At 32.3% G+C, this 20,515-nt stretch overlaps 1 protein-coding gene across 1 annotated transcript in view; it reads left to right on the plus strand.

The window, feature by feature from the left end:
- LOC124369629 (ABC transporter G family member 23-like) overlaps positions 1–20,515 on the plus strand; it is a 28,963-nt gene that overhangs the window by 5,752 nt on the left and 2,696 nt on the right. Inside the window, exons 5-15 of the mRNA XM_046827684.1 lie at positions 23–130; positions 623–716; positions 2,435–2,584; positions 6,360–6,481; positions 7,941–8,166; positions 9,188–9,368; positions 10,004–10,119; positions 11,017–11,087; positions 13,815–13,900; positions 16,322–16,498; positions 17,938–18,024. Coding sequence (XP_046683640.1) covers positions 23–130; positions 623–716; positions 2,435–2,584; positions 6,360–6,481; positions 7,941–8,166; positions 9,188–9,368; positions 10,004–10,119; positions 11,017–11,087; positions 13,815–13,900; positions 16,322–16,498; positions 17,938–18,024 — 1,418 coding nt within the window. The remainder of the gene's footprint in view (positions 1–22; positions 131–622; positions 717–2,434; positions 2,585–6,359; positions 6,482–7,940; positions 8,167–9,187; positions 9,369–10,003; positions 10,120–11,016; positions 11,088–13,814; positions 13,901–16,321; positions 16,499–17,937; positions 18,025–20,515) is intronic.

Below are 20,515 nucleotides of genomic sequence, written 5' to 3' on the forward strand. Positions count from 1 at the left end.
TATTACTTTTACAATTTTTTAGTGTGGGCCAACAGAGGAGGCTGTCTTTTGCTGTCGCCCTCATACACGATCCTGATTTGCTGATCCTAGATGAACCCACAGTAGGGATTGATCGCATACTTAGTGCATCGTAAGTTTACTTGCAAACTAATACAATTTAGAAATTATAAAATATTATATTCATTATCTAGAGTGACATACATACATAGAATATAATCATTGCCTTACTCTATATCATATACAAAAATACAAAAACTTCCCTGTGTATTATATGTATATGAAGCATATATTAGATATACGAAATTGATTATTTATACACTTAATTATTTTTTACTTGATGAATAAAAATATTTTTAATAAGTGATGGATTTTGTCTAATATGGGGCTTATGGAGATTCATACTTTCACGGCTCAGAATATATGAAGTCTATCAAACTTACTTGTTGATTGAACATTGATCAAACATATGTTATCTATAAGCTCCTGGAATCTTTAGTCCTCAGACTAAGGATCTGAACCTTTCCTATTTTTCGCGCACAGGTTATATGTCAGAGCTGAAGTGTTAACCACTGTTTTACACTGGCGAGTTTAAGGATTCCACTAAGCTTGTATGGTGATGCAGGATCTGGCAGCGCATGATGGAGATGGCATCCACCCGGAACAAGACAATCATCATCACAACACATTATATTGAGGAAGCCCGGCTAGCACAAACGGTGAGTTGAGCTATGATTGTTTACATTGCTTGCATAAATTTATTATTGAACAAGTGTTACTTGGAATTTTATTTGGAACAGTACAGATTAATTTATTGTTTATTTGGTAGATTAAGTTTCTTACAGTTGAGGAATACTTAAAACCTAACTTATGACCTGTATGGTGTTCAGTCACAACGTGGCGATACACATACGAGAGAGTAGCAAAATGACTTGTCACATAACGCCCACGTTTCTATACGAGTTAAGGACATCTACTACAGCTTTTTTTTCAAATACTTGTTTTATAATTAATTCAACACCTATTTCTTTCTGTTACTAAACTAAAACGATTTACTTCAAAACTTTTGAAATAGGAACACCCAGACTATTTAGAATTTGCATTTCTGAAAATCTTTACGCTGCACGTCTAGTAAATTAAACAAAAGTGTCTAAGTATTAAATGAACTAAAAAACATTCACCTCATTTAATAAGTGAGAAGCTTATCATTCGGCTTTTAAACTTAATTCTTTTATGTGTAAATATTAGCAAACATAATACATGGAATAAATATTTTATAACAACTGCGACTAGTATTGCTGGTTCGTTAATAAACAAGTTAGCTCAACAAAGATAATAAATCATGTACTTGGCCAGTTCTATAAAAATAAACTTTTAATGATACATAAATATTTTTATTTATGTAAGAAAATATCTATTACAATGTAATACAGCAAATCGTGTATATGTAAAGTTCGAAAATAAGACTGTATGGGGTTAGTCTTTGAAGAACATGGTTTAAATAAAGAACATTTGGTTTTTTTTTTTTAAACGTATTAAATGGTTAAATGAAAATGCCTTTATTATAAAGGCTTAACTAGGGCTAAAAATTCCTTTTTCCTAATTAATCTCTATCTACAAAAGCACATTATGTTCCTTTTACTTAAACAATTTTATATATGAATACACATATTTTGGGATAGACAATCGCTGGTAATTATGTTAAAATGTGTAATTTTCTTCTGAATGAAATTGTTAATTTGTTGCTTTATGATAAAATATGTCTTTTTCGTAAAACTACAGCTTTCTTATGTTTTAATCTACGACTTCTCCTCTGGAACTCCTTGAGTACTGTTCCAATTTTAGAGTATGACTGATATTTATTGGAATAAAATCATACTATTATTTTTAGTACAAGGTAATGTTGATCTATAAAAAAATTTCTTAAATGAGAAGTGTTGGGCATTTTCCGTTCAAGATCACCCTTACCTTTACTTAAATTAATGTATAAAAAGTAGCAATACGTTTATACTATAACATAGTTTGATTATATTTATGTAATATATTTACATAAACAATGAATTATTACTGCGTTGTAATGAAGCGTCTGCAGTGGAAAGGAAAGAGCCAATTTCCCTGATTGAAGGACTTACAATTGGAACTTACCCAAACTCTCATGATGAAGATTTTTGATTCAATTTATGTCAAAAATGATGGTAAGTTTGATCACAACAGAGGATTGGGTTAAAACTCACAGTCGTTTTATCGTACTATCTCTCTCTCTCTCTCTCTTTGATTCCTATGAGCAAAGGCAATGTATGAAACTTAACTATATATTACAACTGTTATAAATTAAAATATGTGTTTAGGCGTGAATGGTCTCTACACAATAAACCCTAGCCCGTCAAATATTCATGAAATATTTAATGATTTCACAGATTGTACATATTATTCACAGGTTGGACTGATGCGGGATGGCGTGTTACTGGCAGAAGAATCGCCGGCTTCTTTGATGACTTCACAGGGCTGTAACTCTCTAGAGGAGGCCTTTCTTATCCTCAGTCAGAGACAGGAAGAATCTATCCAAACGGATCAAAACCGGGATCAAGTAAGCATTACACTGTTATCAATAAAAATATTTTACTTTCATTTTCATACAGGTTGCCACCCCCTCCTCGCGGTTAGCAATATTGTCGGCCTCGCTCAGTGGAGAAGGGCGTGAGTATTGGTAGAGCGCCAGGACAAACCAAGTTCTTGCGCAGTGACAGAGGACTACTAAGATTGACGGATACCCAGATGGTTACGGTTTGCTCGGTAATAAGGGCGCCACACCTTGTTGATGGGTGTGATAGTCGCAGGTCTCCAACAAGGAACAGTTTCCTGCCCTCAGGTATGCTCAATCGAGACCACTACCATGCACGCAAGAACTATTAGGTTTACGACACTAAGCCTTAGGTACTTAAATTAGCCACAGATTTCGGTTGATTATTTTCTAATAGTAAGTTGCAAGGTCTTTAATTAAATATCAGCAATTAGAAATTAAAACCAATATTTCACAGATTTCATTCTGTATTGCCTATTTCTCTCACAGTGCTAAGGTCTTAAACTAAATAAACAAATATATATTTAACTTTAACTTAAACTTAACTCGTTGGCCAATTGAAATAAAAATACAAAAAATTATTACGGTAGGAGCGCTCCGATTACTAATACAAAATTACAGTGGCCCAAAATCATGATGAACCATATTCCCTGAACTACAAAATTACAAAACAATAATTCACATGAATACGTAATGGCTAGACATTAAATTAAGAGTTGAGTCCCATTTTGTCAAAGTTTCGGAACTGGATCCACCCTGATGCAGTTATTCAGGCCCTAGTCCGATAGGTAGAGGCTCCACAATGACATTGACGGAGTTAGTCCGACCTCCCAGGGAGCACGATGGAATAAGTATGTAAAGTCTACTCACCAACTGGGCGGACCCAAAACACACACACGAGCCGTCGATTGTATCGTCCGTGCAATCCAATATTGAAACTTTAATTTCATAAAGTCAGTTTTTATTCATTTTCCTGCGGCTCAATTGAAATCAGTAAACACTACTTATAATCAATCATGAAAACAATGTCAAACTTAACTTGAAAAGAAACCAGCTGACTAAAACAGCAACATCTGTCACTATTGTTGGTGTGTCTAACATACTCGTATTTAGCTTACAGCGGCCAGTAAAATGTAAAGAAACGTTTAATGTATAAACATAAGTACATTAAAAAAGCGCAGAATCTGCCAATTTACAATGATATACAATATTGGTCTTAAACACAAAGCATAATTATTCTGACACAGAAAGAATTAATTACGTTTGTTCTTACTTAAACTAATTAATTACAATAGTTATAGTAAAGTGTATTGAAGTATTAACATAATGCATTAATGTATGCACTTTCACGGCAATGGTAGGTATAAATTTCATGACAACTGCCTTTACATTATTCTGAGTAAAACTAAATAATAATACAAACATTAGGACATAAAGTTACCGATTCAATTATTTATAGAACAGTTAACAAGTTTAGTAAGGACATTTATGAGAGACGATGCAATTGTTACGAGATAATATCTCGGCCTAATTATGTACAATTTACAGAAACAAGTTGTGGTTACAGTATTTGACACTATAACACGTATTTACAACTATTTATCATCTCCGTGAACTATTAAAAGACTAGATTAGTATTAATTTATACAGATAACGTATTAATTTCCTACGTTTATCGACAGGACTTGACAATCTTACTACGAGGCCCAAGGCTTAGTTTACCGTAGATATTTAATTCTGTAAAGACAAAATTATTATACTGAAATTTTACTAACTGACATACGCAAGCGACAAAATATCAATGGCATGGTAATGGCTCACCTTAGCCTTAGCCTAACTCCTTTATTTGAACAGCTGATTGGCGTCTAATCAGTGACCGTTCTGTTTATTGCAGCAACAATGAATGCGCGCTTCTTCATTTGGATGTAAAATTTCGTTATGTAGAGTGATCAGATTCTACATAACAATTGCTCAGGTAAAACAGAAAAGTACACGTCACAAGGTAACACATTGGAACAAATGCTAACGCGACGTCACTGAATACACTGAACCTACCAAATATAAAAATGTAGTCACAATTTCTAAAAACCTGACCAGCGATTATCTGGCACAAATATGTGATTATTATGAATGTTATCTTAATTGAGGACAAATAATTAAGGAGAGTACACGTACGAGTGTTTTAATGTTTAAGGCTACAAACGCATCATGATTAGGAAGATGTGGTATGTTACAGGGCTAAGGCTTGAATAAATTAAGAGTATTATTTAACGAACATTATTGTACAATGTTGTGAGAAAGGGAAACAGTAAATTAGAACTTCTTCTATCATGAAAATAGTATTTTTGAAAAATGGCGTCCTAGAGTTGGCCGCATATACGTATACTATATAAGTAGGTCACGGATGTTGTGTCGAAGCAGCAGAACTGTTGTAATCCTAGGGGTTGGTCGACACATCGGTTTCAGGATTTACTCCACTAACAAAAATGTAGCCTAAGCCCAGAATATATACCGGTATCTCGATTTGGTAAACCTGTTTGTAAAACCTAAAATTCTAGCTGAGTTAATTCGCTCTGCGTACATTTAGTGAAACAAAACCAGTCTACGAGTTTGTTTTGTTTAACTAATATTCATATTTAACTCTTTATTAGTTCAGTAATTGACGTTAATGGTAAACGCACCAAAGTAGTATAAATACCTTTTAATAGAATAACTCATAGTATATTATGTTAAAAAAACTTTGTATGAAAAATACTACGAGGTGCGCTAAATCCTCGCTAATCCAAATCTGGTTTCAATACATATGCAATACTGACTAAGTGTGACATATACCAACAATTTATATTACTAGCTACAATGCACGTTATTATAGTTTAAACTATTCTGATGATAGTATGGTTGTTTTCGGTCCACCAAATAAAACAATCATTTATTAAAATATTATCCACTTTCATAAATATATCAACTTGACCTACCTTTTACGCAATTATTGTCACAGAATTAATCTACTATCAAACTCTTCCAAATTATGATTCAATTTTTACCATCACCTAGGTATTTATATCGATGAATCTGGGGAAAACCTAATGCAAAACCATCTTACGATATAAACAATACTTAGTGTTATATCAATTCATTACACAATGCAAATGCATTTTGTATGAGTAAACTAATGAAATTACAAAGATTCTATCTAAAAGTATTAACATTTACGCTTTCATAAAATTTCAATGAGGTAAAATTTCTGATTTCTGTATTGTCAGTGTCTAAATCATTCTTATGCTAAAAGTGGAACGTTCCGATATATTAGCCACCACATCAAGTTGCATAGTCGTACTACATTTTTACTACCTATTTTGCTTATTTTACGGTTGATCCGTTGTCTTTGTCTGATTTTGTTTAAGCACCAGTAATAAAAATTGTATTCTCATAACTAAATTTAATCCTCTGAATCTGAATTGATGCCCCATCGTCAGAAGAAATGCCATTTTTTCAAATTTAAAACATTAATCAATTACATTGTTTTTAATATTTTTCTTAAATAAGTGAATCATATTTATGAAATGTGTTTTATTAAATATAATTAAGTGAGATATATACATTAAAAGCCAATTTTATTTCTAAAATTTGGCTTCATATATGACTCATATACTTGACTATTTTGCGAGCGATAAATTTTTTCCTGCACAGTTTAACCTTATAATTATTTGAAATTCCCAAAAGTAATTTTTTCAATGTTTTTAGTATGATGACATAAAGTACTATTTATGTTTCTTTACAGGAATTTATCTATCCTAAGGAAAAGCCTCAATTACCTCTAGATGATTCCAATTCGTCATGGACGTTGAATAGGTTCAATGCACAAGTTGGCAAGAATACTACATGGCTACTTAGAAACCTACAGTAAGTACATCTGTAATATTACAGTCGTTATATTAATTTCAATTAAGTAGACGAAAAGTTAAGAGTACGCAGTAAAGACTTATATATAGAACAACAGACTTTATGAACCATTAATCGAAGTTTTACGGAAATATATATTGACGTCCCGGCGAAACAATTACTTTTTGTGATTCAATGTTTATTAAAAAATTTAATCAGGCTATTGCCGCTTATATAAAGTTAATAATAAATGTTAAAGTCATTTGACAGGTATTTAGCCTTCCGTTCACATGTTAGTTTGCTTATTTAAACACATATGTAACATAAACTGTTAAAACTGTTAAATACAAAATAATTTAATCGTAAAAAGTAAGGATTTTGTGATGTAGTGGTAACATCTCAAACACTCGCTCGGGAAGTGAGAACCCGGGTTCGAGTCACGGCGGAGCAGTACTTTTTGTTATTCAAACTGCATATAAATATAGTCATCCAAATTGTATGCATACTAAAGGAATCTTGGAACCTATAAGAGATACAGCAAAGATTGAAATGACAAAATTGAGTGCACTGACAAGACCAACAAGCCAATGTGATTTAGTCAATTATTGGTTGCTTCGTTCACTCCCTGCGCTCCAAAAAACTGCTTTTAAACAAAGCTTTAAACTGCCACAGCTCTCTTATTAGCACTTATAATTTATACGTTATTCACATGAAATCTGCATGTAATTTATTTTAGTTTTTAAATATTATAATGGAAACTGTTTAAAAGCCAGCAACAGGTGTAGGGTTCCATTTATTTTTTTAATGCAACGAGCCACGATTTACATAAACAAAAGAAATTAAATTTCTTACCAATTAAAAAAATACTATCATTATTTTTTAGGCTTGTACTTGATATTTGTTTCTTGACAACCAATAACCAGACCTCATTGAATCTAGCTTCAGTCATGCGGCTACTTATGAGCATGGTACCTTTAAAAAATGAAGCGTTATACTCTCGATTGTACTGATACAGCATATAAGTTAAGCTCAATGTAAAGCAGCATTTAATTGACAGGGTTAACCTTACAGAAATATGTTTTTGCACTCGTATAATTACAAAGAGGGGTCTGTGATGTTTAGTTATAATAATCCTCGTCCTCTTTATGCAACTCCAGGTAGGCGAACTATTACGCGAGTAATAATTTTAAGATTAACGTAATACTAAGTGTAAGTTTTAATACGCTCCCGGTCAACTTTCTCATATTATTTATCTAACTACGAGGTTGAAGAACTTTTATACACTTTGGATCTCATTATAAACAATTGAACTTGGCCTACAGTATACCGTTGCTTAAGAACAATTTTAAGATTAACGTAACACTAAGTTAAGGTTTAACACGCTCTCGGTCAACTTTCTCATATGATTTATGTAACTAGAAGGTTTAAGTACCTTTATACGCTTTGGATCTCATTAGAAACAATTGAACTTGTCTTTCAGTATAGCGTTGCTTCTGATCCTAGTGATGCCTGCTTCCATTGCCCTGATGATTCAGCTCATGTTAGACAACAGCCCCATCGCCAACCGAGCTCTCGGTATCGTGTCGCCCGAGCTCACCGCAGGCCCGGCCACCTGCTCCATCCTCCAGCACACAGGCTGTGACAGTAACGGCCGTCCCTTCACCTGCAGGCTCATGGACTTGCTTGCCAACTCTTCCTTAATAACTGTCAGTACCATTAGCATATTAAACTTATATTTATTTAATTTTTATTTGAATCTTAAAGTAAATTAATTCTGGGAATCAATCAAATATTTATAAACAATTTGTACTTGTGATCAATCTTGAAAGATTGCCATACGAATACATGATATATTGCTATCCAGAAATACCACTGAATGGAAGATGACCTACAGTAAACTACATGGTCTAGTAGGAAAAGATCTTATTTCAAGGTATAAACAAGGAACGTTTTCCATATTTATAATTTACAATCCAACTATTTACAGTGATTTAAATTTAAATTTAAATTAAAAATTTGGAATTTATTCAATAAAAGTGATATCAACTTTTTTCCTATAGATCAAACAATACTTACATTTTTCGCATCATTTCGTTATGATTGCCCCGATATTAACGGTATAAAATTTTGTTATTCTTACTGCTAAGTGTAGATGTAATACAAGTTCACATTGTTATGTACCACGTTTACGGTATGGACTCCTGCTTACGGTTCTGGGTCTCTTGATATGGATATTTCTAACATATCTAAAAGACTATTGTATATGTTAAGAGAGGGCGGAAGCCGCTATCCACGAGCACTGTAATGCACATTAACCCAGGTGAATCTGAGACAAATCCAACATCGTCCATTACTGACAAATGGTCTAAATAAAAATATAGAACATAGAAAAATATAGAAATATAGATTGTTTTGAAACCCAATCATACAAATAATACATCTGAAAATTCAGACTTTACTCTAATGGAACTCATTTATTTATCATACAAAACATAATAATCGTATTTAAGAACTAGCACTCTTTTTATTAATTACACAAATAAAAATACAGTTCACTATAATTCAAGGTTGCGATTGTTAAGGATAAGCAAGTATTTACAGTAGCTACATTCCTTGAACCTACCCCATCCCCTCAGCATTGCATCAGAATTGCGGCTGGTATTGTATATGAAAATTTAAAACGCTGTTTTTTATATTCACTCTCCAGTACTTCTTCCATGGTTTCAGATAGTTTACGACGATTTGGACAAAGCGAAGCAAGCGGTCCGGAAAAACGAGATTTGGGGCGTGCTGCACTTCAGCGAGTCATATACGGCTGCTATTTGGGAACGCATGCAATTTGACCTGTTTTCAAGTAATAACACTGTTGTTGACGCCAGTTTCATCCGCTCTTACTTGGATATGTCGAGTAAGTATTAAAGACTAAAATGCAGTTTTTTACATTATTTTCCAGCGATTGTTTGTATTTGGACTTTAAAAAGATATTCAGCTTGTAGAGTTGTTGCTTAAATTATTTTTATTCAAAATCACATCAACATCCTACTTTTGTTATTGAATAATTCAAAACAAAACAAATAGTTGCTCAGTCTCAAACTATACTGGTCATTATTGAGTGTTCAAACTGTCGCTTGTACAAGTACACTCACATTCGAACATTCAGATTTCTAAGTCTTTATTTCTTGCGTATTGTTTCTCTAGTAATTGTGGTAGCCGAGTTATAAATTGCTAAAGGTATATACATTTTTGTTGGCCTGAGTACTTTGTGACCAGAACTAAATATTAATAATTATGAATGATCAATTATACTTAATTATCAATAAAAATAATAATATTACCAACTTAAATAACATACGAGCTATAAGTACATTTATGAAATATATCAAAATAAGCATCACACAATTAACATAGACAGTATAACTGATTTTCAGTTGTGACCAGTGCAGAACATTTTATTGTAGTTTTACATTAACACCACGTGTTAAGATTATGTGTACATATATGTATATATATAATCATAGTTTATGATATCTGCTTCCATTACAGACATGTGGGTAAGCAACTTTCTGAGGAAAGAGCTGATGGAAGATGTGAGGCGGATGGCTCAGACTATTCTACAAGACTGTGATATTAACCCAAAGATATTCGATATTCCTGTTAAGGTAATGCATTTTTCTAAGAGTGTTCATATTTATTTCATTACCGTACTCACAGGCAATTCTCTGAAATAAAAACCTTTTTATACACTGCTCTATTGTATGTTTTCTTGCTATGATGTCGTAGTGAAATTGAGTTGGTTCTTAATTATATTAATATGTTTCAATACTAGAATTATAATATGATATTTTAAAGAAAGATAATCAGTGCAAGGTTAATCGTTAGTCATACCATACCAGTGACAATCTACATCTTAATGCTCTAAATATGATGATAGAATATATTCTCGATGATGCAAACTAATAGCTTATAAATCTGCTTTCTCACGTATAATTTTTCTGCGCCATTGGCAAATTGTGTAGTGGGTACGGCGGTTATCGCAAGATAACCAGATCAAGCAACGCCGAGCGTGGCTGCTGCTTGGACAGGTGACCGCTGAGCGATCCTGTCCTTGCAAGCGGCCCGCCTGCCCGGCCATTGGTGGTGGTTCGGAAGTCACCTTTAAGCCGTTGGTCCCCAGGTTAAGTGTTAGAGAGGGCTTCTTAGCCCTAACTTCGCCTGGTAAAATAAGACATTCTTTACTTTACTTTACTTTTTTTTATAATTTTTCTCTTTATCTAATCCTCTTTATCTTATCTTAATCTAAAGAAGTGAAAGGTGTAGCAAATTAAGTTTAAATGTTTCATATTAGTAACATGTTGAGAAAATCAAAGCACATTGAACAAAAATGTTTTTAATTCTTGCATTTAAATTAATGAGGATAAATTTTCTGTTAACTTTAAATTGCTATTGCAAAGGTTTCTATATGATATTAAATTTATACATCAACCACTTTTGATGTACAGTCATATAAATAATAAGCCAACTAGTGTACTTTCGATTGTTACTTTGACGTTTTACAGCTTGAACCTGCGATATTTGGTACCAACAACTCAACATTCCTTGAGTACATCATTCCAGGAATTATGTGCACGTGAGTAAATAATATGAATGAAGACTTTAGATACAATCGTTTTCTTCAAGTGTTGTCGCGTTAGTATGGAATGCATTGCCTCACTTCTAGCCCACACGTCACAAAATCTGAATTTCCAAGCTTAACTTAGACAACAACGTTTATCAAATCATATGTTAACAATATAACCATGTAACATCATTGATACTTTGTTTATATGTCTCTGTATTGAATTTCTGTTCTTAAACCTTTATTTATTATCTTTTATTTCTTGAGAGCGTTCTGAATCAAAATAAATACAACACTTTATCATCGTTATATTTTTATTTTTATCCTTATAAATAATATCATCAAAAAATGAACTATATTACATATAAAAAAATATGTTAAGAACCCTGTAAATATAAAAATTTGATATACATATCAAAGCAAATCAAGCAAGGCATTCCAGATATACGTATACTAGTATAGTATATAATACAATAAATAACAAATATTTTAATGAAACAAAACATTAAAACATAGTATTCATTAATATTTGTATTGTAGATTAAAACATTTTTTTATGTATCAAGTTTGTTTTTTTTATATTTCATCATTGTTATACCTAATTATTACATCAAAATTCATGTTTGACTTTTTAACTTCCACAAGTTTGATCGTTCTTGTGAGCATATTTAATCCCTAAATGTTTATACTAATTACATTGTGTGCAAAGCTTCTTAGTAATCCCTTCTAAAATTAATTAATATCTTAAGCTCTCCTAAGATTGGGGTCGTCGACAAATGAATCACCGGAAACAAGTGACAGCAGTCTCCCAGCGATATGTTCCAGTAAGGGGCTTACTCAAGTTGTGCGAGGCTTTATAACTCGGACACATCAATTTTCATTGCTTCGATGTTGGAGTTGACAACTACAGCGAAACTAGATTACAAGTTAGACACGTTCTTCATTCCTCCAGCATTCAAAACACTTGCTAACTTTCTAATGTTATTTTAGAAAACTTGAGCGTTTTTCATCGTATCTTTCTATATTTCTTATAAATTGTTACCTAAACAAGTATTGTGGAGGTGTAGGTTCACACACACAAACGTGTGTGTGTATATATATTTTATAACTTCGTAGTTAAATATTTGTGAAAATTGCGCATTCAGTTCTAAAACAAACATATGAATGAACTTTTCCAATCACTAAATATAATTTTAGTTTTAATCATTATTTACCTTACCTGGATAGTTTATAAATGACTATCAGTTACCCGGGGATTCGCACACACATTACTCGGTGTTACACGTGTATGAGCACATCTGGTTCGAGTTAATTATATATCCGACGCAACTTTGGGTTTCCTTTGTTGCGCACGATAAAGAATATCCACCAAAAAGTTTATATTTATGGCCATTGTAATTTAACTCCGGTTTTTGTATTTTTTTTATACAATAGCCGATTTGCCTTATTCCCGATCAAGAAAATATTATATATATATATATATATATATATATATATATATATATATATATATATATACGAGTATATACACAGCTCTGAGAAACCTACTTCTGGCAAAAGGCAGCAAAGATAGGTTTTTCATTGTGGAGTAAAAGTTTTTACATCTGTACTGCTAGCAGCTGCCCGCTGCTTTGTACGCAATTCAATAGACGTTGCACGTGTAACGTTCACTGCTGGTTCGAGTGAATTGTGTTTCTGACGCTATTGTATGGTGTATTGGTTACAATTAAGTTACTTAATTCTTAGTATTTTTAGTTCCATAGTTGATATTGCCTTGTATCCAGAGAAAATATATATGACAGATCAGATAAGCCTACTTCTGTTAAAACGCAACTAAGTTGGGTTATATAAGCCTTTAAATAATATAGTAAAAATTAGATAGCAACTTTGTCTTTTATGTCTAATAACTCAAAGTAAAAACTACATTGACAATAACAATAGTTATATATTTGTTTCTTTATAAACTGAACTTTATCTAACGTAGTCCTTGCCAACCACTTCAAAAGGAGTTTTGGGAGTCAAATTCCGACCATCTTGTAATTTAAAACATTTTCTAAGTTACATGAGTACGTAGCTAATCGTTTAAAACTAAAAACAGTATAAAAAATAACTGATACTTCTTAGAAAATTTAACACTATAATTGAAAACAAATTGAAAATACTGGTTAAATAAATAAAACACATGGTTGTGCTGTCATAAAACAAATTTTATACACAACAGTTGGTTACATTTTCAGGCTCTTTCTATTAATATTTCACAACTTGAGAGACAAAGATGGAAGTTTTCGCTTCTTCAAAGATCACTGAGGCGTAGCCAAGTGGGATTTTTGAAATAAGAATGGGCCTACATTAATACTAGGGACCGTAAGAAAGTCTATGTAAAATCTCAGTACAATCCGTTGAGTTGTTTACGCGTGAAAGCAGGACTCTGCAGAACAAAGGCACTCTCTCATTTATAATATTATTAGGATTGATAACCTGCATAGATATACATTTTCATTTTAATATACTCGTATACTAGTTTAAAATAATACAGATACAGACAACCAGTTTGTATTCAAATCCTTGGTTTTAATTCATTCTCATATTATATATCACAAAAGAGGAGCTTAAGAATTAAACCTGTTTGAGTTGAGGGGCTCCTTCCGGGCCTTTGGCCATTACATCAACATTTAAAAAACAAACCAAAATATATCTTTTTTGTATTGATTTTTATGTAATATCCAAATAAATGTTCAGGTTTGCCTTCTGCCTGGCCATTACGTACTCGCTGGGAGCCATCATGTTTGAGAAGAATGTTGGACTTGAGAGAAGTTTGGCTGCGGGTAGGTTTTCTAATGTAGAGTAATAAAAAGATTTACAGCAATAAAAACTGCAACTATAAAAGTTTTCCACAAATATTAACAGTAGTTAAAGGTAAATATTTAAAAACTATATTCTTTACATTAATTGAAAGTAATTCGTTAAGTTAGCATAAACCTATAAAGACATAAATACCAAGGAATTTGTAATAGTTGTAGTTTGTGGTAGATTATTGTCCTACATTAAAACAAGGAGATAAAAATGCTAGTTATTCTTGTACTTTAAATATGCAGCTTTAATACTTTCGAGCTTTACCATTTGACTAAATACTAAATAAATTCAATAAGTACGTAACATAATAGTTTGTTTATTGCGAAAATAGAACATATATATATATTGTTGTAGTTTAATGTATTTCATTTTATACTATTCGTAAAAAAGTGTGATAACAGTAATGTAGATGATTCCGTTTGAATATATGTACAGAATGAGTTAAGAATCTATTTACATAACTATTTAGAACCAGTTAAAAAATTTACGTGTAATAAAGGATTTTGTAGAGTTCCAATACAACAACATAGAATATATAAAAAAAAGAAAAATTTGAAGTAATTGATACCTTCAGAAAACATAATTCTGTTATTCGTTTAGCCAACTCTTTCAATCTGTTTTATAGGACTTAAAATCTCGAAGTTCTTATACGTAATGCTTATATTTTCAATCACAGGGATAGATTGTCTTCGGATTATAACTTTTTGTATAGAAAACGTTATTTCATTTCAAAAATTATTTCTCTTACTTTCAGATATAGTTTGAATACTAACGTAACATTCAGTTAAAGATCTATCCACGATCCATTGCGCGTTGCAAAAATGAAAACATTACCGGCTGTAAGCCTTTGTAAGTACCATATAGTAATGGATTAGTCCTTTCTACGCCATAAGCAGACTAATATAAAATTAGGAGCCTCGGTAATAGTAAGTACTTCCATTAGTATGGTCTCACAGAATGGACGCTTCCAGGTGACATGGTAATGCATCAGTCTTGTTACGCTATAATCCGACTAATATTATAGATATACATGTACATATAGATTTGGAGCATCATTAATAGTGCGTACTTCTATTACAGACTAAACGTTACCAGGTACGATATAGCAATGTATCAGTCCTTGTTACGCTATAAGCGGACTAATATAAAGTTTGGAGCATCATTAATAGTGCGTACTTCTATTACAGACTAAACATTACCAGGTACGATATAGCAATGTATCAGTCCTTGTTACGCTAGAAGCGGACTAATATAAAGTTTGGAGCATCATTAATAGTGCGTACTTCTATTACAGACTAAACATTACCAGGTACGATATAGCAATGTATCAGTCCTTGTTACGCTAGAAGCGGACTAATATAAAGTTTGGAGCATCATTAATAGTGCGTACTTCTATTACAGACTAAACGTTACCAGGTACGATATAGCAATGTATCAGTCCTTGTTACGCTATAAGCGGACTAATATAAAGTTATGAGCATCGTTAATAGTACGTACTTCTGTTATTGCGTTTACCTATTGAGAAGATTTTAGAAGATCCTCTACACCCACTTAACGCAAAAAAGTATATTTTATCGAATATATAAATTTAGATGCTATCAAAGGTAATATACCAATTTGAACTTTTTCGCCTTACTATCAAAAAATCAAACAAATCTTATTTGTTTTCATCTATATTATACCTGTACAAACAGTTCGTAAATATTAATAGATACATTAATTGGTATTCTAAATGAGTGTATAAATATTTTCTCACATACGCGCATCACACCAGTGCGGGAGGGAATGAGTCCCATTAGCTCCAATTGTTTCTTAGAGAAATACAACGTTTTTAAGAGTGTCTTGATAAAAACACATAAAAGTATTATTCCAGAACTGAACGGAAAAAATAATAAATAAAGATAAGGGTCGTAGTGTTTAAGAAGAAAATGTATCGTAAAGTTGTTAAGGTATTGTATATATTGGCATAGAATATATCTTACTCGTGCCTTATTCGTGCTGTATAAGATATTCAAATTACTCAAATCATAAAAGCCCGGTGAACTAGGGGCGATACTACATCTCAAGAGTACCTTGAAAACAAATAGAATATACCAAATATTGGCTTTGTAATACCTTTAACTTATAAACTGCCGTATTATTAATAGAAGATAATATATATTTTATTAATCAAGTAGATTATTTTGATCAAAACATTTAAAATTAAAAAATCATTACCTGTGTATGGTTTAGATCTCTTATAACACGAGCTTATTCGTTGTCATTCTTATAATCTTTAGCTTAAGAACTTATTTCCCTATTCTGCCCATAAAGGGGGAGTAAAATTTTAAGCGTTTCTTTGAATCAGAAGAAATTTAGTCTGTTGAAGAAACGTTACTGGGTTTCTTGTGCAGGACTAACGAAGCTGGAGGTGGTGAGTGCTCATTGCGCCATACAACTGGTGATCGCCCTCATACAAGAGGTGGTGATGATCGCTATCTTCTACTATGTCTACGACAACCACTATCGGGGAAACCTGTATCTAGCCTTCCTGCTGCTGGTCATGCTGCAGGTCATGGGCAACTTCTTCGGTAAAATTATTAAATAATTTGGAATTAATTTTCTTCGGTCTTTGGAATTAAATAATTTGGTTAATTTCCATAAAATGTTCTTTATGTCTGAAATTGATAATTTGAAGGATATATTAAATTATGCATACGTTAATCTAAAGCAACACCTAGCAATCGAAACAATTTTGTTTCTGTTTAAATCTTCATTAGTGTTATTTCAATAATCGCAAATTTATAAAAGTTTTTTCGTTATTGAAGATACTTTATTTTTATTATTTAATTATTGGTTATAGTTTTTTTATGGTTTTAATAATTATAATATCAATAATAAGATACTATCACCCATAAGTTTATTGCTATGAACCAGTTGTCGATATCATAGTGCAAAAGTTGTGATTCTCACCACATCGGATCTTATTTTAAGGAACTTATCTAAATGTATGTGCATCTCATTGTGAGACATCTGCGTTGCCTCTCAGGATAGCACACCACTTGGTGATAAGTAAGTGTTTTACTTCAACGTGCTTAACCTACTCAATACCTTCTTTACTTTTACTTGTTACTAAGTTACTCAAAGTATAAAACTCTGTTTTAATAATGTTAATACTTTACATGTGATTACTATTCAAAACTTCATTCCAGTTTACCTTTTATCTATCACTAGTTAGGAGTAATCCACACCACGTGTCGGGTAAAACAGCTCGCTAAGATTTCTACAATATATATTTATAATCTAATACTCATTTAATTTGCGAGATGTCCTGCAGGTAGATAGACAGACAGATAATAAATCCAAGGTTATACATGCACCATCGTTATAGAACACATGCTTGGCTATGTAGAAATAAAATGTCTACAAATGATATATTTCTCAAAATATCTTCCTGTATGAGATATTTAAATTTTTGTCAATTAAGTTAAGTTTTATAGCAATGCTCAAATCATAAAAGCCCGGTGAACTAGGAAAGATAATACATCTCAAGAGTGCCTTGAAAACAAATATTTCAACTACTTTTAGCATGTATTTTACACTCTATTATTTTTTACAGATATGATTTTACGTAATGTTGTAAAAACATATTTATTTATTCTGCTATTCTCTCATTGCCATCATGGTCACTCATGAGAACTATGTAAAAATATTCCTTAACGCTCTTCCAAAGCCCGTAAAGTGACAACCACCTTCATCGAACTCAGTGTTGCTCATATAGAAAAGAAAGTGTACGCAAAATTTTAAAACTGAAGATCACAATTTTTTTTAGATATAGTGCGGACAGATAGACGAATTATTTATATTATGTATCTGATTATCATTATAAATCTACCAGATATATTGATAGACAAAATTAAATTTTCCTAGCTTCTCGAGTGATAGGCTTCGGGATCTTGAACTAATATGCTAAATAATCAGTGAAATAACACTCACACAAATATTACCAATGTTCGTGACCCTGTTGCAGCTTTAGTGATCGCTCTCTCACACCAGAACGAGTTCAATGCCTCCAACACAGGTCTGGGATCTATCAACATTCTATTCATTGTTTGTGGTATGTACTACTTTATCACATACGTACACTTTAACGTATATAAGACATAACACTGAGATGTAAAATTTATCTCTTTGGAACTTCATGATTAGAGAATTAATTGATTCATTTAAGATGCTTCTTTATCAACTAAGTTTATCTGTGAAAATTATCTGTTGATTAATTTTATAAACAGAACATTATCAACTGGGAAGATGTCCATGTTTTTTTTAAATATTAAAGCATGCAGTCTCTCTAGTTTTTCATAATCAGAATTAAATATACTGTGAGAGTTTCTCAATACATATAAAATATTTTCCCTGGAGTTACAAAATACAACGTCAGTAAAAGTTTTGTACAGAGATTAATTTTATTTATGGTTTTACTGTTGTTTAAATAGTTTTACAACATTAAATTTAAATTTTTCTTGAATTGTAAATGGAAATATATTTAATAATTTCGTTTTATTACTATTCTAGCATTTCAATAATGACCGAAGGGCAAAGGAATTGTAATGAATAGTATTTTGAGTTCCTTACCGTCCCCTTTACTGAAAACGTTGCGCGCAGCAAATTGGGCACATTGACATCTTCATAGTCTGTTGTGTTATAGGGTTTTGCATTAAATTTTTATGAATATTATTAGTTTAAAAACTTTGTGTTTTATATTTATCATATAAATTGTCCTTGTAAAACCTCACATAGTGCAAAGTTTTATGACTCTTTGAGCACAGTACAGGTACTAAATTTTGTATAGCAATGTGCCCTTGAAGTTTTTCGTACTATGGTATATATATATATATATATATATATATATATATATATATATATATATACCAAAACTAGTATAAATAGCAAATACCTAGTATATATATACAGGGTTTTAATAAAAGAATGGTACAATTTAAACATAAAATAAAAAGAGAACCGTACGAAGTACATTAAAAATATTTATTTCATTAGAGTCCTCGTTAAAAACAATTTTATACTGATACATTTAGTACATTTCAATGTGTCCACCACCGATAGCTCTGCAGACATCTAATCTATGGTCGATCTCGGCCCATACACTGTGCAGCATGTCTCTTGTAATCGATGTTACTGCATCATAAATCCTTTCCTTTAAATGAGCTAAATCACGGATCTTCTGAGAATAAACAATGTTTTTCACGTATCCCCACAAAAAAAATCGCATGGAGTCAAATCCGGGCTTCTAGGAGGCCATGCTATTGGGCCACCTCGACCTATACATTTTTGTCCAAACTATTGTCATTCAAAGCATCACGAACAAAGTCCTTATAATGGGGTGGCGCACCATCTTGTTGAAAATACACCATATTGACATTAGAGCAATAAAACTAATTGAGCTGAAGAATTCAGAGGTGCCAACCATATTTTTCTACCTTGCATAGCAAATTGTTTATAAGCATTCAAAATTGCACCATTCATTTATGAAAACCCTGCATTTAAAACTAGTATAAATAGCAAATAACTAGTATATACAGGGTGTCATTTAAGTCTGGAACCTCTTTTTTAATTTTTAAAACCACAATATAAAAAATACCAAAGTTCACACGTGCTTACTGGTGATAGTAACGCACATATCTGCCCAATTACCGACCAGATAATCCCTTTGGGGGGCGGTCCACAAGGAGTCAGACAAAATTCTTAAATAGCAGCATAGGTCAAGTTTGGTATCAAATTAAAGGTCTTACTTAATTTGGTGTCCCTAGGCGGTTGTAAAAGCCATCCACTGCATTTTGAAGGTAGTCACGAGGAATATCTTGAGCTTCTTGGACTATGAGATTTCTTAGGTGCGCCAAATCTCGAGGCTTAGTACGATAAACTTTATCTTTGAGGTATCCCCAAAGAAAAAAAATCCAGCGGAGATAAATCAGGGGAACGAGCAGGCCACTCTACTGCACCATGTCTTCCAATCCATCTGTGAAGGAATATTGTATCCAAGTATTCTCTAACAAGGAGAGCAAAGTGTGGTGGCGCGCCATCTTGTTGGAGATAAATTCTTTGAAATTGTCGACCAAGAGCAGCTTGTAGTGCAGGAATTATCTCATTTTGGAGCTTTGCTAGATACGAGTCACCATGTAAATTACCATTGATAAATAATGGGCCCATAATTTGGTTTCCTATAATACCTGCCCAAACGTTAAGTTTCTGTGGATGATGTGTATGACTCAATCTGCCACTTTCACATTCTAACAGTAGTTGTGTTATTGGTAATAATTATTGATTCCTGGCTTCGATTACTACATTGTCAGATGATGGGAGGGGAACATTTTGAACACTTACTTTGATCACAGGTACTTAAAAATTGGTGTTTACTTGTAATACTTAATAATTTACATTGTTCAATTGTTTTAAAATTCAAATAGCTATAACTACTGAATGAATCCACCTTTTGAAGTCCGGTTTGCGGCACTGTACTCTGCTAAGTAAGACCTTTAATTTGATACCAAACTTGACCTATGCTGCTATTTAAGAATTTTGTCTGACTC

The sequence above is a fragment of the Homalodisca vitripennis genome, chromosome 1 (assembly GCF_021130785.1).
Source record: "Homalodisca vitripennis isolate AUS2020 chromosome 1, UT_GWSS_2.1, whole genome shotgun sequence".
Lineage (NCBI taxonomy): Eukaryota > Metazoa > Arthropoda > Insecta > Hemiptera > Cicadellidae > Homalodisca > Homalodisca vitripennis.